Raw genomic sequence first — 25,101 nt, 5'->3', positions numbered from 1 at the left:
CGGGGGACCGGGCTCCCGCTCGCCCGGGAATGATCATGCCTGGTGGATACCGATCGAATGACGGGGCTGCGTGCCTGTCACTGCTGTGATTTCTGTCGATCTGCCGTTTCAGCATTGTTTCCCCCTCCCCCCTTTTGTCTGAATCTTCGCTTCCTGAAATTAAGATACTTTTTTGATGGGCGTTTTAGCGAGAGGGTTTTTTTTGTTTTGTTTTGTTTTTTGGTTCGCTTCTTCGGAGCCATCACCACTGAAGTGACTTCATCATTACTCATAGTTTTCTGATTTTGTTATGCATTTAACTGGAATCCTGGTCAGTACTTTCACCTTTTATGTCTTAGAAGTTTCTACCCATCTCTGAATCACAGAAATTTAGGACTGAGAGGCTCTTCAGGCATACTTTAACATGGAAGCTGTTATTTTGAGGAGTAAATTTATATTAAAACTTGTAAGGTGCAAATGAATGATTTAACAGATCAAAACTTTGGAAAATAGGAGTATTTCATGTTATATATAACCTTTAAGACTGGTGGAAATACTACCGTTTTCTTTAAGGAGGTGTTAAATGGAGACGTTTTACTAGAAATTAACTTCTTATTTTATCCTAGTAAATATCTTCACTTTTTAAGTGATAAAGAGGTAAAAAAGAGTTGAACCAGATACACAAGGACTGCTTGAGCCACCCAGGATGGCATTTCAAGTATTGGATTTCCTTACTACCGAGTACAAATACTGGGGACATGCTTGGTACCCGTGATTTTTAACCTCTCAGTGTAATCTTGGCCTCTGCGTGCCTGGGCGCACCCTCTGGTCTCTTGCCCTCTTAGACAGATTTCAGGTTAACCTGTTCTTTTGTTCCTCCAGGCATCAGTCCTCCTTACTGCTTGGTTCCCCAGGGTCTTTGGTGTCAGACAGTGGCTTGATTGAAGGCTTTGGGCAGGACCGAGGAGGAAAGCTTATCATTCTTACCTCTTTATCTGTGTCCTCCCCAGTCTCTTGACCTTCCTGTGTACCCTCCCGGGTCCTATACCTACTTCTTTGGTTGCTCCTCTGGTTCTCCTTTGTCATCTTATCCCCTAGATGTGGTCAGAGCCAAAGAGTCAGGTGGGGCTCTGTCTTGCTATTGGAAAGGTTTCTGGAGGTGTCTCTGCAAAGCACTGCTGTGGGATGGCGGACGCGGGCGTGGTGTGCAACGTGTTTCGGATTGAGCGGGTGGGCGGCGGCGAGTCTAGTTAGGAAGCTTGTGCTGGTACGAGGGGTGAGCTTCCAGACTTCGATCGTGGAGCTGAAACTGAGAGGAAGGGATGTACAGCGGGCTTTGTGAAAGACAAAGTTATGGTGGTTTGGTACCGGATGGGGGGGTGTATTCGTGCAGACCGAGGGAGGGGTGGTGGCGGTGGTGGATGTAGAATAAGGGAGAAGGCCCGGCCAAGGATGTTCACAGGCCTTGAGGCAGACCAGGAAAAGAATGCTCAGTTAGCAGAGATGAACAAGTTCGCGGGGATCCAAGTTTCAGTTCGCTTTTGCATATGTTTGAGCTGGTGGCAGGATATAAGCATCTAGGAAAATGCGTGAAGAGGTAGATGACCTAGATCCTGTTCATGTATTACCAGCAGATAACAGAGGCCAAGTTAAGTAACATGTTAGAATCTGTTTTCCTGTTTCTGGTAGGAATGGGATAAAATCAATTCTAACCAGTTCTGAGGTCTCTGCTGTGTAAGAGTCTAGGGCATGATCGTCAACAGGCAGCTATGGATCTGGCACTGAAGCTCAAGGGATAGCGGTCGGGGCTGGGGACATGATTTTGGGAAGCAGCTTGCTCAGTGCGTTTCTCCTTCTGCACCTTGGTGAACTCACTGGGAATATGATTGACATTTGCTGAGCACTTAACTACGCTCCACACACTGTTCTGCTGGGGACTTTGCGTGTATCATCTCATTTACTACTCAGAACAGCCAGCCTCAGGAGATGGTTGTGACTAGTCCATTTTGCAGAAGAGCAAAGCTAAGATTCAGAGAGATAAAGTATCAAGTCAGGATTTGAACCCACATCTGTCTGATTCCAGAGTCTATGGACTTTTGACTATTCCACATCAGAGAGAACCTGTCAGGCTGTCAATTGGGAATAAGTAAAAGTTAAATGTAAAGTTCTTTAAAACAAAGAAGAGCTTAAACCATTAAAAGTGAACTTTGAACTCAAGGATGGAGCTCTCCTAGAAAACAGTCAGAGGGCACAGTTCTCTCCTGATGCAGAGGACGGGCTGTGACTTCTACGGAACTGGTGAACTTAGTGATGCTAACGCATGTCATCAAGAAGGGTCTCCTTTTTATAAGCGAATCTTTCACAGAGGTGGTTTCTCTCCCTTTTTATTCAGTGCTGCTCAGAACCTCTTAGATTTGAATCATTGGTGAGACTTCTGCATATTTCAGGGTAAGCAGAAACAAAAGCTGCTGACACCTCGGTGTCACTCGCTGGTTCTGGTTGGTTTTGGACTTAGCATTGGGCACTTACTTGGTCCTCAGTCTTTCCAGGTCACCTACCATCCTCTTCTCCTTGTCTCTCTTGCTTTTCCTGGTCTGGAAGAGGAATCTGTAAGTTCTTCTTCCTGTCCTGTGAAGAGAGTGAAGCTGTTCGTTAGAGCTGCGTATCTTCCTGACCCTTTCTCCTCGAGCCAAATGTGTTTGAGCCTCAAACCCGGAGGTTTGAAGTATTGCTTACCTTTCCTGTCTTTTAGTTGATCGGAAACGTCCTGCCTATCAGCTCTTGAATCTTGAGAACCTCCTTGTGTTCTTGACAGCTGAACAGAGGGAAAAGTGTTGGGAGATCCAGATTGCAGTTCATATTATACTATTTGCTTCACAATTTGGAGAGAGTTATTGTTTCCTAGTAAATGAAAGTGAGTGTCTCTGAGGTCCTCAAGGGAGGCTTAGGCTGGCCTGAACAGAGACCCGGTGTTCAAAGTATTTTGTCATCATTCTGTTTGAAACAAAATATGAAGACTGAAATGGACAACTTTTAAGGTTTCGTTGCCTCTGGAGATGAACACGACCAATGTCACTTTGCTTGGTTGAATGATTTAGGGTCCAAGGAGAGAGGCCCAAGCAGAACTCCCAATTCTTGGCAGTCTCAGGGGGAGAAAGCAGGTAGCACTGTTGAGGTTATCTCTGCTGCTTGATTTCTCTTTGAGAGAATCACCGCCTTGATATGGGCCACTGATTACAATCTACCAAAAGCATTCAGTGTCAGACTCACACAGCAGTTAGGTGTGTTTTCACTGACAGGGTTCTACTCCGTGTATTCTTCATTTTCAAGTCCTCTTTAAGACCTGGAGACATCTTCCTGTATTACAGATTTCCTTCCTTCCTCCCTTTCTGCTGTTCTTCTTTAAGAGTACCTTAGCTAACTGAATTAGACTACTAATCCTTGGCTTATGCATAGCTCTCTTTTAGTAATCAATTAATTAGTTAATTAATAGTAGAATGAACAACCTTGATGACATCATCCAACTGGAGAACTAGAATGCTGTTGACGGTTTCCTTTCCCTCTGTTCTTTTCTTCCCCAGCCTGTATGCCTGTCTCTTTTGCCTTACCTCTTCGTGTGTTTTATTCTGGTGCCTTTTTATAGTTGTTTCGATAGTTTTATCATAAGTGTGTGTGTGTGTGTGTGTGTGTGTGGATACCTGTGTTTGTATGTGTGTACGGATGTGTGTGTATAAGCTAAACAATATACTGTTTACTTTTAGTTGTTTATGAACTTTACAAGAAGCTTATTATGCTATATGTAGCAACTTGGATTTAGCTTTTTTCACTCAATATTATGTTATGAATATTCACCCCAATTTATGTACAGTTTAGTTAAGTCATTTTCATTGCTGTATAATATTCCACTGTATGAATATGTCATAGGATTTGGGTTGTTTCTGAATTTTTGTTGTTAACAACAGTACTGTTGTGATTATCTTTCTCCGTATTTCCTGTGCACAGAGGTTTTTTTTACAGGCTTGCCTTAAGATTCAGTGGGAACACGTATATGAAAGTGCTTTATAAACTGGGAGCTGTAACAACTGTTAACAACTGTGTTCAGATTTGTATTTTAGAAATGGGGACTAGAATGAAGATGATGTACAGAAAGTAAGGAGACCAGATGGGAGATGGTTATAAAAATCCAACAGAAGTTGAGAGTCTGAACAATTGGAAGTGGAGAAGACCGAGTTAGATGTGAGAGGAACTAGGAATGGACACGCTGGTGCCACTGTCGGTGGAGGAGGGCCGCTGAAGCCACCTTTTGGCAGGCCGAGCTCTGGGAGCCTGGAGGGCAGCCGGGTGAGGTGGGGGGTGGACGATGGAGATGGTGGAGTCGTGGTATGGAGAGCACTGTCCTTCAGCACCTGTCCTCCCTGTCAAGGAAGAGTCAGTGACAGAGGTGGTTCTCACCTCTTCCACCAGAGGTGAGAGCTGGGGTAGTGTTTGCAGACTGTTGCCTGTGAGTCACTCCTCAGTAACGTGAGTGGGCTGCTGGGGAGAAGTGGATCTGGCAGTTTTTCAGAAAAGTCGTCCATCACCTGCCCCTGTGGGTCATGATCACACTTGTACCCTGCCTTTGTGGGAAACAGAGCAGTCACCGAAAGGAAAACGAATACTGAGGCATTTCTCAGGAGAGCCAGTTGGGGAAATCATAGACCAAAGCAGCTTCAGAGGTTGGAGTCCTCACTTGTCTCTTCCTTTCACATCATAGCTTTTTTATAACAACGTCTATAAGCAGTTTACCAAAGTGTATTTCTAGGAACAGTATCTTACAAGGTGCTCTTCAAAATAAATGAAAAAAAAATTACTGCTAAAATTTGTGAAATACCACATAGTATAATCCTTTGAAAGAAGGTTACCATAATATTAATATGTTGAATGCCCTAAAAACCAAATTATTCCAACAAATTAAAGCTTTTTTTTTTTTTTTTTGGTCCTCTAATATCTGTCGAATCCCATGGAGCTCTGTTCTGAGTAATGCTCTCTGGAAATGCTGATCAAAATAATGATTTTGTTTATGTTGATAATCCGGATTCACCATAAAATTTTAAAAATTATTTTAAAGCAGAATCTGTATATCTTTATCTATTTGTAATTATTTAAGGAAAAAGCATTTACATTTTTAAATAAAATTTTTGACTAAATTTTTGTTCTTTGGAATATTCACTTCTCCAGAACAACTCATTTCCTTATATGAACACTTAACAAACATTATTTCTTTTTTTTTGTTATGCATATACATAAATCCACTCTTTTTAGATTCTTTTCCCATATAGGCCATTACAGAGTATTGAGTAGCGTTCCCTGTGCTATACAGTAGGTCTTTATTAATTATCTATTTTATATATAGTAGTGTGTACGTGTCAATCCCAGTCTCCCAATTTATCCCTCCCCCGTTTCCCCCCTGGTAATCATAGGTTTGTTTTCTACATCTGTGACTCTATTTCTGTTTTGTAAAACAAACATTTCTTAGGTGAAAAAAAATGAGGTAAAGTTTTGAACTTGCAGAATTAAGAACTATATTGCTTTTCATAATTTTATTTTCTTTTTTTCAGTTATCTGACTGGATCAGGATTGGAGATCTGACTTCCCCAAATTGTCATCTTTTTGTAAACCTTCAATCAAAAGGCTTAAAAGGGGGAGGTATAACATTGACTTTACCAGGAGTAAATTCCATTTTTAGTCGCATAAAGATTATGTTTTAAAAATAAAAAGAATGTACATAACATTTGGATGTGATGAGGGGATGTCAGGGCCAGAGGAACCCAGGTGTGGGTGGAGCCAGTGGGCTGTAAGGGTGCATGGGTAGAGTAGTCTGCGGGCAGGGTCCTGTGGATGCTTGGTCGTGGTGGGTAGTTGTACTAAAATGATGCAGATAAATTCATAGTGATGATTCTGTCTTAAGCACAGATTTCTTTTTTACTTATAAACAGATGTATTTTTATTCTGTGCATCTGAGAAACTATCTCCCTTCCCCCATGCTCCCTACGCTTTGCTGCCACCTGTCTGAAGGTGACCTGGTTGGTCAGTTCTGAGAATCTCCAGTTTAGGAGAGACTTAGGGTATTTGAACTGGGCAGCCATTGAGACATTGTGCCGTATTTCAAAACACTCAGGACATTGGTTGAGTTTGCGACTATTAAGGATGTCATAACAGGCACCACAATCTCTGGCTTATTACTTAGTGGCAAAGCACCCACAAAATAGCGCCATTTATTTCATTTGCTTTGGAAAATAGCAACACCCCGCCATGCTCTTTATTTTTGAATTAATAACCTTATGTGACATTTGGTATATGTTTGAACATTTTTTAAAAACCTAATTTGTAGTTTAATTAAAAATCTTGAGATTTGATAAAATGGAATCTGCTTTGCTTTGTACTGAATCTGTTTAGTCAGGTAGCCCTCGTACCAGAGGGCTGCAGTGAAGTGTGTGAAGTCAGAACTTGCACAACTTCATTGTGTCTCAGAACCAAATAACACGTTGATAATAGGCCAAAGGACTGGACTTTCTTCTAAAGTGTTTTACACGTGTTCTCAGGTCGATTTGGTCAAACAACTCCCCCACTTGTTGATTTCCTCAAGGACATTTTAAGAAGATATCCAGAAGGAGGACAGATTCTTAAGGTGAGGTATGGGTGTGTGCATGTGTGCATTTACATTGATAAAAATGAGACGGAATAGTATTACTTACAAGTCCTGTTAGTATTTACATTTTAGAATTTTGTCTAGATTTGAATGGCTGTGTCTGTTTCCCTCTGCACCTGCAGTGTATACGCTGGATGGGATGGCTTGAGATGCAGTCCATGTAAATATGTGAGGTTTCAGAGGCAAAGGAACCCCCTAAGCTGCAGTGTGCTGTAGTCATGCAGTGTTGCTCTAGGAACATTTATTTGGTAATTTTATGTAATTATGTAGTGTAATTTTATGAATTTTATGTAAAACATTGTGCAGGGGCATTACAAACCAACCAGCCGACCAAATAAAATAAGACAAAACCCACATTCAGAGGCCATGAACCCGTGCCTGTTTGACTCCCCTAGATTTAGAAGTTTGCTTTTTGGGAGAGTTTATTTAAAAGGATAATTGTTTTAGTTAAGTATTTCTATTTACGATATATTCTTTTAGTTTGAATACACTCATTAAAAAAACAAACTGAACAATCATAAAAGAATGCAAATGGAAGATACTGCAAAAGTTAGATTTTGTGTTCAAGCTTAATAAGAAACTTCCTTAATTAAGTGTAAAAGTAGATCAATTATTATGCATTTTCCTCTAATTATTTAGTTGTTATTGTGTTCAATATCTTAGCTCTTATTATATTTTCTAGTTTAGATGGTAAAATTTTAGAGAATAAGCACTAGGTCAGTTTAGCTTACCTTAAGTATTAGTCATACTCAGGCAGGCGCTGATTGAGGAGTGCTGTACCCTAGGGAGTTTACTAATGATGAGGCACTGGGGCAGTTTAAGTCCATCTTTGAGAGCAGGCACCAGTGGCCCACAGAAGGCTAATTTGAAAGCCATTTTTATATTGAGATATTAGGAAAGTGAAGGTGGGAAGAGTGTCATTATTGGGTTATGGGGGTAGAGAGAGGTGAACAGAATAAATTTAAGATAGGATTTAGTAGGGCCTCATCAATTCAAAAATGAGTGGTAGAGATCCTGTTGGCAAACAAGGCAGTGGTCGTGAGCGAGGTCTTTGTACATTCTTAGGGTTAGCAAGCGCTGATGTGTAGTCCTTCCGCTTTGCTTATTGTGTGGATTTGTGTGCCAGACAACTCAGTATGATTTTTGTCCCTTGGCTATTTTAGTAGAATTCTACCATTTTAGATGTAATAGGAATCTTAGAATTACCTAGACTTAGGCCACCACCTTGTGTGATGTTTGCTGAAATAGATCCAGAGAAATTTTAGTGACTAGCTCAAGATCTTATGCAAATGGGCACATTTATTGCCTCTTCTTCTCAGAATCAGTTTGAAAGAGATCCCCTGAGAGGAAGGGCCCCATCGTATTTTTTGTTCAACTTGAGACTGATAGTTGGAATCTGGGACTTGGGATGTTATCTTGTTTTCTTCATCTCTGTTGCCTAAAATACACATAAGTCTCAAGTAGCCATCCAGATGAAAGCAAGATCCAGCCTCTAAAGTGCTATCATTCTGTAAGTTAAACTTGCATTTTGCTACCTATTTAACTTTTATTTCTACCTTTAATATTATTTTATATTATACCCTAATGTAAATAAGATTGCTAATTTTTAGGGATTCTACTAGACTAAATAGGGTGGGAGTGGGTCTTAAAAATCCCATGAGAAATAGGAAGTTGTGTAAACAGGAAGACTTTGTAGCTGATGAGGAGGTAGATAAAGGCGTGGTCACGTGTTCGTGTTTGGGGTTGAACGACATGTGGGATAAGTGTCCCCAGCCTTCTGGTGTGCACGGGGTGAACTAACCACCCACCTGATGTCACAACCAGCTCTCATTTGCACACTGTTCCCGCACTCAGTCTGATGCTTATCTTGTTGCATGCAGGCGGTGTGCTGTGTCACCCGCTCTGATGAAGGCTTTGCTGTCGGCATGGCTGTAGTATCAGTGTACGCCCTCTGCAGTTCCTGCCCATCCCTGCCACCCCCACCCCCGTTAGTGATTCCAGGGTGCTGGGAAAGTAAAAAATAGTGCCCCCCAAAGTTAGAGGTTCATGAGTGTGCTAATACAGGGTGGATTATTCTGTGTCTAAAGACCCATCCATTTAAAATATAACCCCTTGATTTGGTTTGGTCTAATTCAGAGCTCATCCAGGAGATTGTCACCTGTTCTTTACGTTAGACTACACTAGGTCGAATTCTACTAAAATATCCAAGGGAGAAAAATTATACTGAGTTGGCTGGCACACAGATCTACACAATGAGCAACGTGGAAGGACTACACATCAGCGCTTGCTAACTGTAAGAATGTACAAAGACCTCGCTCATGATGCAAATAGTGGGTTTCCTTTACTTATGTGTAATTACTTTTTAAATATTATAAGTAAATACAAAGATGGGCAGTAGATTACTGTTTTATTAAATATTATTATTTTTTGGTGTATTTCTTGACTAGGAATTAATTCAGAATGCAGAAGATGCTGGGGCCACAGAAGTTAAATTTTTATATGATGAAACTCAGTATGGAACAGAGACTCTTTGGTCAAAAGATATGGCACAATATCAGGGTAAGAATCAATAATTAGTTACGGACAAGTTTTATTTTATGTACTAACAGGTGAGTTTTAGTGATTTACAATTCAGTGTTTAATGAACAGTCAAGTTACCACCTGTCCTTCACTTCTTGGCGTATTTAACTCCAAGAGATGTTTTTCTCTGCTTTTTGTGGGCAGATGTCTCTGCTAGTTGGTATTTTTACAGAGTGAAGAATAAAAATCTTGAAACTCAGAGTAATAAGCAATGTAAATACATAAACCTCTTATTCTGTTCAGTCAACTTGTGAGCATTTATATCATTAGCGAGACAAATAGAACACTTCTCTGCATTTGGAAAGAAGTTAGAGGCTGTGGCTTTGTGTATTACTTTGTGCTTTGAGAGTGCCCTTGAATTATTTTGAAGTAGGGTGAGAAGGAAGATTGAAGGAGAGAAGTGAGTAAGGAAAACGAAAGTAAAGACAGTAAGAAATGATAACCAACGTAAGGACTCCGAAGTCCTGCGCTTTGAAGTGCTGTGTTGAAAAGAATATGCATAACTTTTAGTGCAGCTTTAAAGTCAGTAGGGTGATTGTGAATGACTGTGTGCGGTAGAAAGTCATTGAAAAAAGGGAGGATCAGTTCAGACTCTCCTGGACATATTTTTAAGGGGATGTAAGTCATATATATATATATATTTTTTTTTTTTTTTTTAAAGACCACTCTTTATTTATTTATTTATTTATTTTTAAACTTTTGGGTTTTATTTATTTATTTATTTATGGCTGTGTTGGGTCTTCGTTTCTGTGCGAGGGCTTTCTCTAGTTGCAGCAAGTGGGGGCCACTCTTCATCGCGGTGCGCGGGCCTCTCATTATCACGGCCTCTCTTGTTGCGGGGCACAGGCTCCAGACGCGCAAGCTCAGTAATTGTGGCTCACGGGCCTAGTTGCTCCGCGGCATGTGGGATCTTCCCAGACCAGGGCTCGAACCCGTGTCCCCTGCATTGGCAGGCAGATTCTCAACCACTGCGCCACCAGGGAAGTCCAGTCATATATTTTTTAAAAGAGGTTTCATGATTTAGGAGGGTAATCAACATTACTGTTAAATGTCTAAATACTAAATATTTAGCGTTTATGATATATTTATTATAGAAATAAATAAATATATTTATTCTTAGGTCATATTTGTGATATGGAAGTTGCATTTTTAAAATTCTATAAGGAGTTGGGATGAGACGTAGTACGTCAGGAGGTTTTCATTCTAGCCCTGACGCCTGCCCCCTTCATGATCTCGGGCAAGTCAGCTCACCCCCATCGTTCATTTGTTCTGTGAGAGGGTGAAACCAGTCAGGTTTCCTGGCTCTGAGAGCCTGTGATTTAATGTAATTATTGTCGAAAGACGCCCCGTGTAGATATGAGGGACTTTTGTCTGAATCCTGATCCTGCGCGGGGCTCCCCGGGGCCCACGTCCGTGGGGTGCTGGTGTGCCGAGTGTCAGTCAGGCCTGCGCCTCGTGCTTCCTGTGCCTGAGCGGGGCCCCGAGGCCAGCTGCCTGTCAGCCTCTCCCCTGGAGTGGCGAGAACGCAGTCCGCCCCCAGTCACTGAGGGTTCAGGGAGCTCGTGTGTGTCATAGTGCTTTCTGTCTGCTGTCATCCTGATTGGGGGAGTGTCCTGTAGAACCGTATACGGGAAGAGGTCCTGGAAGTATTCTGCTTCACAATTCTCTCATGTCTAGGAGTTTTTCCTTCCAGCCCTGACTTCACCTCATTAGAAGAAAAACTTATGAAACAAGATTAATTAGCTGAGTTTATGCGTAAGCATACTTAGAGGCTCTTTAAAGTGACGTCAGATTAGACAATTTTTTAAAACTTGCACATACAGAAAGAAGTGGACATGATCTTTGATCTCTTTAATTAACAAATGTTTGTTGAGGGCCCTCCATGCTTGTGGTGTTTGAGGGTCTTTCTCTCGCATTCAGACATGAGCGGTATCTTGGCTGGTGTCATCTTCTTGGGTCACAGTTTTTTCCCTTTACCGACACTTAGTGTTGTAGATGGGAACTCTTGAGTTCAACTTGTTTTTGTTTCTTTTTTATGTAATGAGATGACAAAAGACTCAGAATGTCAGATCTGATGCAGAAAACTCAGAGATCTTCCCCAGTTTCTCACTTTACTAAAGATTTCAAGGATGTGGTTAATTAAGAGGTACAAGTGAAGGAGTGTGGCGAAATCTGGGGCTCCCCCAGGCCCTTTCCTGCTGTGTCCGAGGACACCCTGTGGCCTGGGTTTAGCAGAGGCGGCCTCCACGTGCTTGTCCTTCCTACAAAAGCCTCGCAGTCTTGGCCTTTTCATATCCCCACTTTGACTATTTTCCAAATAGCAGTCATGCCATTTTTGTAAAGCAAACTGTGGCCAGCATCCCCATATCTGTGCTTGAATTCATAGACGCGTGAGAAGGGTTTTTTTTTTTTTTTTTAAGGAACGCTATTTATTTATTTATTTATTTTGGCTGTGTTGGGTCCTCGTTGCTGTGCGTGGGCTTTCTCTAGTTGCGGCGAGTGGGGGCCACTCTTAATCGCGGTGCACGGGCCTCTCACTGTCACGGCCTGTCTTGTTGCGGAGCACAGGCTCCAGACGCGCAGGCTCAGCAGTTGTGGCTCACGGGCCTAGTTGCTCCGCGGCATGTGAGATCTTCCCAGACCAGGGCTCGAACCTGTGTCCCCTGCATTGGCAGGCAGATTCTCAACCACTGCGCCACCAGGGGGAAGCCCGAGAAGGGTTATTTTTCACCCTATGAAATAATATATTAACAAGGTTTCTTTGGTCTTCTTATACATTTACAGGTAATTCCATTCACAAAAATAAATATTCTATTTAGGAACAAATTTAAAAGTAGTACACTGTGATTAATTTTCTTCTTTGCCCTGTGTTTTGAGTATCTAAGTACCATAAGTTTTCCTTTTTGGAATTTTGGTCAACAATACTATATTTCCTCTGCTGGTAATTTTTACCATTAATTTGTAATTTCTGTTTTTAATGTGAAAGCAACCAAACTGTAATGCTGGATCAGTCACTCCATTCAGTTCTTTCCATCTTCCCATCAAATAAGCAATGTTATGTAGAGGAAGTTATTGTAAGAGAAGTGATCACCCAGGCTCCCTTCTTTCTCAACACGTGCGTGTGCCTCCTGATGCCCAGGGCCCGCCCTCTACGTGCATAACAACGCGGTGTTCACCCCGGAGGACTGGCACGGCATTCAGGAAATAGCACGCAGCAGGAAGAAGGACGACCCTCTGAAGGTTGGAAGATTCGGAATTGGGTTTAATTCTGTCTATCATATAACAGGTATGGTGTTTGGCTTTTCAGTCTTGAGACTGACAATTATTTTAGCCTATATTTTGTACTTTATTGGGTTAACTTCAGAGATGATACTGTTTTAAAAGGCATTTTTCCCGAATTCTTGTCAGTGGCAAGAAGTATATCAATGAAATATCAGTGCGTCTTGTGTTTTCTCACGTTACCATGGTAACTATACCAAATCTTCATCATGTGATGCAAAAGTTAATGCCATCATTTCTGGTGGAATCAGTGTAGTATATTAAGTCATTTTATGTGAGGTTTGAGACTTTATGTGAGCTGTTGAAAGCCTACACAAAATTGTTACTCTAAAAACTTTTACACTGCAAATCTTTAAGAGTCAGGCAAACCGATTTTTCACAGATTTTCCTGTACATAGGTTTAAACAACAGGAAGAAGAAAGTATAATATCCAGTGGTATTGAATAACTGACAAGGAGAGGACCTTTGAAATGACTCTGGTTTCTCACTTTCTTCATAAAAATTTTACTGTCTTTAAACTTACGAGTATTTTAACCATTACTTTGAAATCATGCTTGGAATCTAGAAAGAATATGAGGTTTCTGATTCATGGTTATAGTAGGAAATACTTGAAACTCTTAGGGTAGACACCTCTAAGGGTATCTGGCTGTTCTTCCAGAATCAGAGCTCTTAGTATTTACTGTAGTTTTGTGATAAAACTTTTTTATGAAATTAGCACTTGTTATCGTTTAAGTTTGAAACCGTTTGTGCATTTTGAACTTGCAGGAGAAGGAGGGTTGAGCTGGCAGAGCTGTAGCTGTAGCTAGAGTGGCATATAATTTATTGCCCAAACTGGGACACTGCTGAGAGTGAAAGAGGTGGTATTATTCTCAGACACTGGCCTGAATTGGGACTGCCCTGGGCAAGTGGGATATAGGGTCACCATCACTATGGCCCACTTTTATTTACTAAGCCTATTTTTTAAATTGCATTTACATTATTATGATATATTGTATGATATTGTGTTAAGTAATATTAGTTATGTGTTATATAATAACACTGATGAAATCATAATATTATATAACAATTATACAAATATTAATATTCATGTGTTCAACTATTTGTGAGTTACTCCTCACATCTGTGTCATGTAGTAGTTTTTAAATTTTATGGGGGCATACACGTGAGTTGCATAAGCATGGAGCCAGTTGTACAGGAGTGAATTGTTTAGAGATTCCCCTGATGGCCAGCATCTGCTCTCACTGTGGATTTGTTCGCTATCGGAGAACGAGCACATTTATGTGGGACAGTGTTACCCGGGGTGCTGTTCTCTAATCTGAGGATTTGCGAAGTTCTTGAGTCCTGCTTTACAACCATCAGGAGCCTCCCTGACATAGTTTCAATAGTGGGAGTGGAACAGGGAGTGTGGACGAGGGGGCCGTGGACCGGCGTTGCTGGTGGATGTGGTGGCTGGGCCGGTGGATGTAACATCTCCTACTTAAAATACCCGAGAGCTTAGGAGTCGGCGGTTGTGACACCTGAGGCTGTGGTCAGTGACCATGCGTATTACAGGTGGACCTCACGGAGTTGTGTCTTGTGTGAAGGTTAGGCCCTCAAGTCACTGCCCATTTCACACTCGCTCCAGGGCACGGTGCTTGCAGATCATCTGTGTTGTTCTTTCTCTTCCCTCTTTTCTCAGAGAATCTGTGGTTGAGGTTTTATTTTGAGCATAGGATGCAACTCTCTTCTGTTTAATTGGGTTCACTAGGCTATGGGGAGAGTGTAAATATCCAAATTCTCTTTACGTATTTTAATAGTTTAATAAGTGTTTGAAGATATATCTTAGGTTTTCACAACAATCATGTAAAGTCTCTCAATGCCTGGTACTTTTTGAATCAAAAGAGAAACCATTTTTTTGTGCTCAAAGAATTATATTTCGAAAGCTAGATTTAGTTTGTTTTTAGATAAATCTGTTTAGAGTCATCTTGTGGCTCATGCTTTTTCATGTGTAATATATGATAGTAACTATCTATTGTAGTTGTACTTATAATTGTCCTTTAAATTTCAGAGTTGATCATGACTTGAATTTTCCTTTACAGATGTTCCTTGTATCTTTAGTGGTGATCAGATTGGGATGTTAGATCCTCATCAGACACTTTTTGGTCCACATGAATCAGGCCAATGTTGGAATCTCAAAGATGACAGCAAAGAAATTAGCGAACTTTCAGACCAGTTTGCACCATTTATTGGCATCTTTGGAAGCACCAAGGAGACGTTTATAAATGGCAGTTTTCCAGGAACATTTTTCCGTTTCCCCCTTCGGCTCCAGCCCTCCCAGCTTAGTAGTAACCTCTACAATAAGCAGAAGGTTCTCGAGTTGTTTGAGTCTTTCAGGGCAGATGCAGACACGGTGCTGCTCTTTCTGAAAAGTGTGCAGGACATCTCCTTACTTGTCCGCGAGGCCGATGGAACAGAGAAGCTGGTCTTCAGAGTGAGTGCTAGTGAGAGTGCAGCCCTGACACAGGAGCGGCCGGATTCTATAAAGATCCTGGGAGCTGCCATCGGTAACTATTGTGAGAAGATTCCCAGCAACAGCATAACCTGTGTCACGTACCCTATAAATATAGTTTTAGAAGATGAGAGTGCCAGGGGTGCACAGAAAACGTCTTGGCTGGTGTGTAACGGCGTGGGCGGGCGAGGGATTAGTAGTAGGCTCGATGCATTGGCTGATGAGTTGAAGTTCGTCCCCGTCATTGGAATAGCCACGCTGCTGTCAAGCAGAGCTGAGGAGGAGGGAGGAGCAGCGTCCGCGTTCTCAGGGAAAGCCTTCTGCTTCCTTCCTTTACCGCCTGGCGAGGAAAGCAAAACAGGCCTCCCAGTTCACATCAGTGGCTTCTTTGGCCTGACGGACAATCGCAGGAGCATCAAATGGAGAGAGCTGGACCAGTGGAGGGACCCGGCCGCCTTGTGGAATGAGTTTCTCGTCCTGAACGTCGTCCCTAGAGCCTACGCCACTCTGATCTTAGACTGCATAGAACGTCTGCAGGCGGGAAGGAGCCCCGACCTGCCCCTGTCGGTGGACGTCATCTACAAGCTGTGGCCCGACGTCAAGCGGGTCACGGCGCACTGGCAGCCCGTGTTGGAGCCTCTGTTTCACGAGCTGTTCCAGCACGCAGTCCTGTATTCCCTCAGCGGCCACTGGGTCCCCTTGGAGCAGGCGTGCTTCTCGGAACTGGACGAGAGTCTGGAATGCACCAGGTCCGTGCTCAGCTATCTCCGGAGCTCAGGGAAGCAGGTCGTCAGGGTCCCGGACCACGTGGCCGCCGCCGTTCAGCTCGCGGCGTCCGGCGTGAGGCCCGTGAGGAAGGTGACGCCCGCGTGGACCCGGCAGGTGCTGCGGAAGGCAGCCCACCTGGGCGGTACCAGCGCCGCCGAGAAGCTGCAGCTGCTAGAGTTCGTGCTCTCCGACCAGGCCTACGGCGAGCTGCTGGGGCTGGAGCTGCTGCCCCTACAGAACGGAAGTTTCGTCGCCTTCTCCTCGTCTGTGTCCGATCAAGATGTGGTTTATATAAGCTCAGAAAGCTATCCCAGGTATGCACGGACCCCACCTTCTGCCCCTGCCCGCACCTCCAGTCGGCTGCTGTGAAATTCATCGGCTGTCAGTGTGGATGTTACCTTAGGGGGACTTTTGCAGAGCTGCTTTGTTAAAATAGGAAAGGATACATTTTTACATTCTAAGGTGAAAGGCATCCAGATGTTTACCAGTTAAAGAGCGGGTCCTAGCAGTTGTTTTTCTGGGAAATTCCAATAACAGAACACAGAAAAGAGTGGTTATAAAGCGCTAATAATAGTCAAAGTGAATTATTTTGATGAAGGTAATTTAAATTAATTAAAATACTATACTAAGTAATTCTTTATAACTCAGGGTGTGTATTGACATTTCAGAAAATAAAATGAATTTTATTCTAAGAAGTTTAGACAATTTCTGGATTTGGATATGGTGCATGATGTCCTCATGTTTTAAAGCGAAGCCTGGATAATACTTGATCAAAAAGTATTGCAGTGTGATTAGATGTGTGCCTTATAATTGATGTAAAATAGTAAGTACATTTAACTGGCTTGAAATTTTATGATTGAATTTCTGTATCTTAGAATTGTTAGAAGATTAAAATTGCTGTGTTTCTTTCACTTTTTAGGTCCCTTTTCCCAGGTCTCGAAGGAAGATTTATTTTGGATAACTTGAAGCCTCACCTTCTGGCTGCTTTAAAGGAAGCTGCCCAAACCCGAGGTATTATAGCTGTTGAGTTGTTGTTTTTTTTTTTAATATATGTATTTATAAAAATGACAGCTTATGTAAGTTTCCTATTACGTTGAACCGATAGGAAATTATTAGTTACCCATTTTAGACGTTATCACTCAGCAGTTCCATGTGGTTCAACTTCATGTACTTGTTGTAGTTTAAGATATGTCAGTGCTGGATTCTGACATCTAAAAGAATCCGAACGTGATACTGTATTTAAGTGTCTCTCGTCACGGTCTGGCGGTGTGCCTTTATGGATGTGATCCCTGACGCGTGCGCAGTGCTTTACAGCTTTCGGTGCTCCCCGTTTCTTTTCCATTTGTGCCCCCAGCCTCATCCCTTGTAGCCTATGCGGTGGTGAGGGCGCTCTCATGGGTTAGAGGGCGCATACGCGGAGAGAAGGTCGTCATCCTTGCTCTGTCCTCACACCACCCGCCTCCTCAGTTCTGTGTGGCTGTCCTGGGGCAGCGTCGAGGAGATGCAGGCTGACAAAATGACCTCTGCAGCAGGGCCAGGAAAGGGCACTCCTGGGGTCGTAGCAAAGGCTGGGTGTCCTTTATTGGGAATCCTTTTTAGGAAAAGACAGAATAATTGGGGGAAAAAAATCACCATGGTTCTGTTTAGTATTATCTTCCAACTTTTGTGAGCATCCTTTCTCTTGTAAGACTGTTGCCTGAACTTTTTCTAAGTTAGATATTGGCCTGAAAAACTCTAGATTTGTCCTACTAGTTGAGGTTGTAAAGCATATTCTTTGTGATGTGTCTTTTATACTATATGCTGTTTTCTTTTCAAAGGTAATGATTGTGCATCTTCATTCACGTAAACAGAAGGGAAAGGAGCTGGAATGGGGGAGGCGAGTTCAGGGTGGAGCAGAGTGACGCTGAAGGGAGTGCGGGTGTGAACCAGAAGGGCATCCCTGGGACACTGCTCTTCCCAATATCGAGATCCCTTCCTTAACTGGGAATTGTCATCTTCAGAGTAGCCTTTTTGGGGGTCTAAACGTGGATTCCTATTACTCTGCCATTTTTTGCTCCGAAGTTTTAGAAATCCTTGCTTTTCAAATTCTCTATTACATTCTTACATAAAAACTTTACATTGAAATATAATGTACGTACAGAAAAGTATACATATCTTAAATGTAGGCCTAATGAAGTCTTATAAACTGAACACGCCCAGATCAAAACCAGAGGACTGCCAACACCCAGGGACTCTTGGCTGCCTTTTCTGTGACAGTCTTGTCCACTCAACGGTAACCGTGACCCTGACTCTTAATAGCACCGATTGATTCAGCGAGTTACTGTACTCCCTGTGGGGGGAATCACAGTGTGCACTCTGTCTGCTGCTTTCACTTACTCTGAGTTTGTGAGATCCGTCCAGGTTGGTGCACGCAGTTGTAGATCATCGTTTCCATGGCTGTGCTATTTCATTGTGTGGTTTTACTTTCTTTTGAAGACAGAATTTTTGTTAATGGCCAGTAGTTTCTGAGGTAGATAGGGGTTTGGAAATCAGTCAAAAGTTATTCAGAATCAAATCAGGTAAAAGGGGTAGAAAACCAGCAGAATCATACTGCTTTTACTCAAAATGTTCAAGTACCCTGTAGCACAGAACATGGCCACAACTTGCTTCTCTGGCCTTAGACGGATGGGGTACCTATTGTAAGATTTTTAGGGACAAATTAAATTTATATACTCTTAACTTTGGTAATTTGACATTGTTATAACGTTGAGTCTTCCCACTTTGTGTGTCTTTTCATTTTCTCACCTACTGTGGATTCTGATTTGTTATTTTGGGATCATACCAACACCATGTTTTATCTCTGGTTCCTGGTTAATTTTTTTTGACTGTTACACTAGAAGGGACGTCTTCACTGTGTTTGTTGCCCGTAACGTGTGGCTCAGTTACCCCAGAAGTTGTCTTCATGGTCGCTTTTCCTATCTTGATTTAAGTATTGGCCTGCCACCCTTGTGATTATTTAATAATCATGATCTCTAGCCTTTCCAGTATTTTTATCTGGCCATATGGGTGATGGGTAACTGCTTCCTGGGTATCTCCCCTATTGCTTTTATACCATTGGTTCCAGGCAAAAATTTGTTTTTGATACTACTTTATTGCCATGTTTTGGGAACATTAAACATTAAACATGTGTAGGGGCTGTTGGGGACCCAATAAATGACACCTTTGCTTTCCTGAGAGCCGCGTCCGTGAAGAGATGCACAGAGAGGGATCCAGCAGGTAGACGTCGCCAGTCTCCCCCGTGTTACTTATAATCCTGGTAGTGGGGCTCCTGGCTTGTGGTGTGTGGTGGACTTGTGCTGTGACCGCTCCAGTGTGAGGCGGGTGAGCTCGCCAGGCCAGTCGCAGGGGCACTGGGAGACCTCGGGCTTCCTTCCCGGGTACGCCCTGCCCCACGAGTCTCCCTGGGCAGGGGCAGAGTCTCTTCACCCTGACTGGTTGATAAGTCATTCCTCTTTCTGGTGTGTGGGGCAGGTGGGGAATTACGAGTGGGGAGGGGAGAGGCCGAGAGTATTACATCTGTGTAGCTCCCTTCCTATGGTAGGGAACATCCCAGGTGTCTAACAGCATTGGATCTTTTTTGCTCTAAATGATGACTGTGTGATTGTTTTGCTGACACAAAGCACTGTGGACTTCTGTTTACCAATTATCAGTAAAATCTGACTGGCCAATTTTGAAAGTACTGCTGCATACAATTGAAGTGTGAAGTTTTTTTCCTCTGCAATGGGTCTTTCTCTAATTCTGTAGCCCAAGCAAAATCTATCTCATTATGTGGTAGTTTTACTTTTCACTTCTTTCACATTTAAAATCCTGAGCTAAATATTAAGTTACTACTTGTACTTTCGCTGTTTACCTCTGTTACCTCTTTCCCATTTGCAATTACATGCTTCCGTCTTTTCCGTTTGGGGGAAAACAAAACAGTCCTTGACTTTGATTCGCTTTCTTGCATCCCGTCCTAGTCCAGCTACTGGAAGGAGTGGCGTGTGTTTGTTGTCTGTACTTTCTCGTCATCTGTTATCACAGCACATGGACTTTTGCTTCTACATCATTCCAATAAAATTGCCTGACTGAGGTCACCAGTTAATGACTTTTTAAAAATTATTAAATCTAGTGGAATGTTCTGTTCTTTTTACCTGATCTCCCTGCAGCTTTGGTACTACTGGTCACTCCCTCTTTGAACTCCCTGGCTTTGATGATACCACTCTCTCGGTGTCCTTATACTTCTTTGCCTGCTTCTGAGAATTACTTGTGAATTCCCGTTCCTCAGCTTACCCGCTAAATGGGATTAGTTCAGGAACTCCTTGCTCAGCTCTCATTTTGTTCCTTACTTTCTTCGAGTATACTCATTCACCCCCAGGCATCCACTGTCACGCATATGTAATGGTCTCCATACCTTCAGTTGTCACCCCAGTCTCAAGAGGGGCAGTGCAGTGCAGTGTAGTGGTTACAAGCCTGGGCTCTGTGGCCGCACAAATCTGGGTTCAGACTCGACTCCTCCATCGTGTGACTTTGAACAAATTACCCGCCCTGTCTGAGCCTCTCTTTCCTCATCAGTGTCATGGCAGTACAGGAACATCCTTCCATAAGAGTATATCTGGGGCCCTCAAGATTCAATTACATGAAATGCAAGATTGCTTTCTCACAAGTGGAATGAAATGAGAATAAGGGTTGAGTGGAGGACGGCAGTCACAACCTGCCAGCTGAATTTTATCCAGTTTGCGTTACCGCAGTGGGGCAGCTTATTGATAACCTCCACTGTAATATTTTAGTCGTGGTAGGCGCTTCTCTGAAGATCGGATGATGTGTACAGAGCGTGTACAGTTTAACACGCTACCTGCTCCTAAGAAATGGTGATGAAATGGCAGCTGTTATCATTCTGCCCTTGGAGTTCCTTAGGTGTCTCAAAGTCGGCGTTCTCCCAGCTGGGGTCCTCATCCTGTCCCGCATCTGTCTCTCCTTTGGCCCGGTCCTTCCTCCTGAGAAAGGCGCCCGTTACCATGCCCAGGACTGAACCCCCGTTCGCCCTCCTTGTTCTCCAGTCTCCGGGGTCTGGGGATCGCACTTTCCCTGGCTGTGCTGCAGGCCCTCTGTCTCTGGGCCACGGCGTCACTGTGCCCACACCCCTCACCTCATCACCGCCTGCCCCGCTCACGGGTTTCTAGCGGATCCCGACTCGAGACAGGCGTGGTCTTGTTCGTGTGGCCTGCGGGGCGTCCCGTGATTGACCCCGACTCGTTCGGTGTCCCTCTTCTGTTCTCGTCACCACAGGCGCTTGCAGATGGACAAACTTGAGTGCCCTGCACCATGTGGGAGCAGAGCCCTGTGAGATTTGTCACCGCCGTGCAGCACAGCGCCCACTTCAAGGTGGGCGCTTGGTAAATTTTTTTTACCCGAATTAAGGTTTTCTCATACCTGTGTTTTGCACACGGTGTTCCTTTGGCTTAGACTGCTGGCGCCCTCCTCCACGTCACCCTGTGACTTTCCTTCATCTTCTGGCCCTCAGCCCGCGCGCCTCCTCCAAGCGGCTCCCTTTCCCACTCTCCCGTCTCCGGCCCCGCCCAGCCCGCAGACCTGAGGGGCCGTCTCTGCTTCACTCCCGGACCCTGTCGCAGTCCGTGTGCTCCTCTTTGCCTGATCACAGGCGCGTTTTCACTGTGCCAGACTACAAACCCTTGAGAGCAGGGGCCATCTGTTATTTCTTTTGTACTCCCAGTGCCTGGGTGGCAAGCTGATGGGCCAGGTGGGCTGGTGTTGCAGGGACAAGGGCGAAAAGGCAGATCCCCCCATTGTGCCTGTGAGTCAGGATTTCTTGTATCGTCAGTATCTTATTTGTTCTCCACAATCGTGAGATAATCGTCATCCTCCTTTGAGGGGTGGAGACATTGAAGCTGAAAGAATTTGAAGGATTTAAGTGCCTTGCTTGAGCTGCAGAGTTGGAATGATGATTCTGTTTTGTTTTGTTTTTCCTATTACAGGTCTAGATTATTTCTGTGTTAGGTTACCTGAGCAAATGGGTGACAATCAGAAGTTAGAGGAGCAGGTCAATGGGTTTTGGAGGAAATAAATAGAAAAAAAGTTGAGTCAGATGAATGGTAGGAATGCCTAATAGTTTGGTTTTAGTTCGTATTGAAATATATCTTTAAATCTTAAATGTACATTCTGCTATGTTTGGAGTTTTGTTTATGGCTTTTCTTTTACATAATGATGTGTAAGATTCTGCAAACTGTGTTATCTTAAGATACAGAATAATTCCTGTAGCCATCATGTGAAAATTGTGACAATTCTGGCTTTTTCTAAGAACGGATTTAATTATATTCTAGCACAACAACTTCTCTGGGGATATTCAGGTATGATGACTAAATGTTGTGTTCATTTGTAGCCTGATGTTTTTGTTCATTTGATTCTTTGAATCCTGTTCTTTCGTTTACCTAAGTAGCTAGAATTTATATCAGTATTTTTTTTCTGGTGGTAATTCTTAAAGGAGAGAGGAAACTATACTAGTAGAGTATATAGGTGGTTGTTACACATACCACAATAAAACCATATTTAAATGACTTGGAAACATTCATTTCATAGAACATTTAGTCTCAAATGAAAGAATTATGCTGAAATTGGTATTTTAAGCTGTGGTATTTAAGGGGAAAGTGTGAGAGTGCACACACCTATTATATGATGTACATAAATATTGAGATTAAAAAGGTCAGAGGGGGATCCGTTCTGGGACCTGTGCCGATGAAGTGAGAGGCCCTGTGTGGACCGGCCACCGAGGAGCCTGGTCCAGTGTGCCTGGTGCACCCGGGGGACGAGCAAAGGTAGAGTGGCCGCCAGCTGCCATTAGGGGCAGCCGCTGACTGTTCGCACAATGCTGAGTGTCAGTTATTGACTGTCTTTTTTTTTTTTTAATAACAAGTTTTGACTCAACTTGTATTATTTCCCCCCAGGTCATGTTTCACTTGGAAGATCAGAGGACGTAAGATTTGCTTTACAGAAATTGTTTTTATAGTAAACATTATTTTTTGAGTCAGTCTCTTCCTTGAAGCTGAAATAAATTTAGAAACCAAGTCATTGTTATAGTGATAATTCATATAAATATTAACTTTGGTTTCTAGCTTGTATTAAAAGTGGCTGATCATCCACAGCTGCTATGACTATATATTCTTATATTTTTAAGGTGTGAGCAAAGAGGAAGACAGGATCTTGATGTCAGCAGGCTGCACGGTTAGCGCCTGCCCTGGGGACCCTGGGTTGTGTCGGCCATCTCCCCACTTGTCCGTCTCCTATTAGGGATGGAAACTAGGAAGCCGAAGCAGCGTCAGTGATGACTTCTTGAGAGAAGTTTGGTCATTTGGTCACGAGTGCTGTTCTGAATGACGCTGGTGCCTTCCGCGGTAGAATGAGGTTTCCGCTGGCTTCCCTGGGGTGCTAGGTGCTGCCGCCAGGCTTGCAGAGTGCCCGAGGAAGTGCTGAGCCTGCCCGCGGGCTGTCCTCGCCTTCCGTGTGCTCATTTACTTTCCCGTTTTTCCTTTTTCTTTGAAGGTTTGACTGACTGATGGCATACCATTTAATTGGCCCCTCACCTTATTTTGAAGTAGACTGTAATATCCTATTTCCATTCATGTTGAAAATCTTTCTCAAAGTTAGGACTGAACATAAACACATAAACAAAAACGTAGTGCAATCCTTGAATAGTGATTCAGCATGTCGATGTGATTATCTTGAACCGATCTATAGGAAAGCACAAACTACCCTGAGAAGAGCTATTTCTAAACAGACACATCTGATGAGAGTTTAGAGAAGCACTTTCTGTCTCCAGGGACACCTAACAGTACTACGTAATCTCTTTTGACAGTGCTGATGATTTTAAAGGCTAGGCCACAGAAACACAAGTCATTTATTAAAACGCTGTGAAATTATTTTACTGATACTGTTGGAGATGCTTTACAATTTCAATGACTTTTAATCTAGGGCAGGGAGACTTCTTTCTGTGTTAACATTTATATTTTAGGGTAAAAGCTAAAGGCTTAAATACGAAATAAACAGAAATCGGGACTTCAGATTGAATTGACTTATGTACTTAGAATTGTGTCCTACTACATTTTCTCTCTCCTTTATTTTCCCTGCTGTTTTTTCATTTGAGCATGACTGGTGTTAATCGCATGTTACGTGTGGTGTGCGGGTTTTATTGGCATTTTATTTATACATTGATATTAGATAACTTTCCTGAAGGTAGGTATGTTTTATAAGTTCCAAAGTTCATGCAAGGATATTGGATAGGATTATCTACAAAATGCATGTCATGTGCCAATTATTAACATAGGACACAGTGTGGTGCGTATTTGATTCTTTTGTTGAGTGTTCTGATTTTTAATTTCTAACCCTTTTTTGTATCTTTGGTATTGTATCCTTGCCTTACTTGTGATTTGGAAATTCTATTATAGTTAATTCAATTCAGTAAGCATTTTTTAGAACATTAAACAAATTAATTAAAAAAATTATATCTTAATGGGACTCATAGACCGAGGAGGCTATGCTAGTCAGACTACTGACAAGATTTTATGACTTCTTAAATATTACTACTTGACTTACCCTAAGTCACACAATGTAGAAACTGATAATAATCAGAATGTGGGTATTGATATCTTCAAAAGTTGCAAAAGTATGCCCTTGCTTAAACTTCTATGGCAGTAATTTTAAATGTCTTATTGTAACATGAAAGATAATTTTCATGGTAGAAAGTAAGGCCATCTTCCTGATGTGTGAGTCTGTGGAACGAGGGTGTCCTTCCTTGGTTAACAAATGCTGATACAGAAAAATTTCAAGGGGCTTGAGGTGTGCCCCCTTTTATAACTTTTTCCAAAATTAGTCTTTTAAGAGTCTAGAAATTACGTGTACCTAGGGAGAAAATGGAATATTAAGTTTTCCATAAGATTGAATTTGAGATGCTTTTTATTTCTCTATATGGGCAAATAACATACCTATAGGTACCTAGTGTTACTTTAAAATTTTGTTACTCCTGGTATTGCAAATGAAATACTCTGAAACACAACATGCACTTAGAAGTAAAATGTTATTTTCTAGACCACTGATTAAAAGTCAGCAAAAATCTTTTCTTCCCCAGAGAAAACCTTATTAGTCTCCTAGTTTATAAAACATCTGGGAGTGGAGCTGCCTTTTTGGGGGTAACCCTGCCTTCACAGCAGGGCCCGCTTCCCCTGTTGCTTGTCCCTGAAGCACTTCTGCAAAGCCCAGATCCCAGAAGAACACACTTTACTTTGTGCTAAGT

The 25,101-nt window shown here is 42.6% G+C and overlaps 1 protein-coding gene across 8 annotated transcripts in view; it reads left to right on the top strand.

Annotated features, from left to right (window-relative positions):
- The window catches only part of SACS (sacsin molecular chaperone), a 75,773-nt gene that overhangs the window by 37,087 nt on the left and 13,585 nt on the right, over positions 1 to 25,101 (top strand). For 5 of the 8 annotated variants that reach the window (XM_059903383.1, XM_059903384.1, XM_059903385.1 and 2 more), the window contains 7 exons: positions 5,577 to 5,664; positions 6,561 to 6,646; positions 9,115 to 9,226; positions 12,387 to 12,533; positions 14,605 to 16,096; positions 16,702 to 16,793; positions 22,139 to 22,165. In XM_059903383.1, the coding sequence (XP_059759366.1) occupies positions 5,577 to 5,664; positions 6,561 to 6,646; positions 9,115 to 9,226; positions 12,387 to 12,533; positions 14,605 to 16,096; positions 16,702 to 16,793; positions 22,139 to 22,165 (2,044 nt within the window). Of the gene's footprint in view, positions 1 to 5,576; positions 5,665 to 6,560; positions 6,647 to 8,898; positions 8,961 to 9,114; positions 9,227 to 12,386; positions 12,534 to 14,604; positions 16,097 to 16,701; positions 16,794 to 22,138; positions 22,166 to 25,101 lie in introns of those variants that run through there. The other 3 variants (XM_059903390.1, XM_059903388.1, XM_059903391.1) reach the window with 3 other exon arrangements.

Source organism: Balaenoptera ricei, chromosome 18 (genome assembly GCF_028023285.1).
Source record: "Balaenoptera ricei isolate mBalRic1 chromosome 18, mBalRic1.hap2, whole genome shotgun sequence".
Classification (NCBI taxonomy): Eukaryota; Metazoa; Chordata; class Mammalia; order Artiodactyla; family Balaenopteridae; genus Balaenoptera; species Balaenoptera ricei.
The sequence above is the reverse complement of the archived record's forward strand: the minus strand, read 5'-3'. Positions and strand labels throughout refer to the sequence as shown.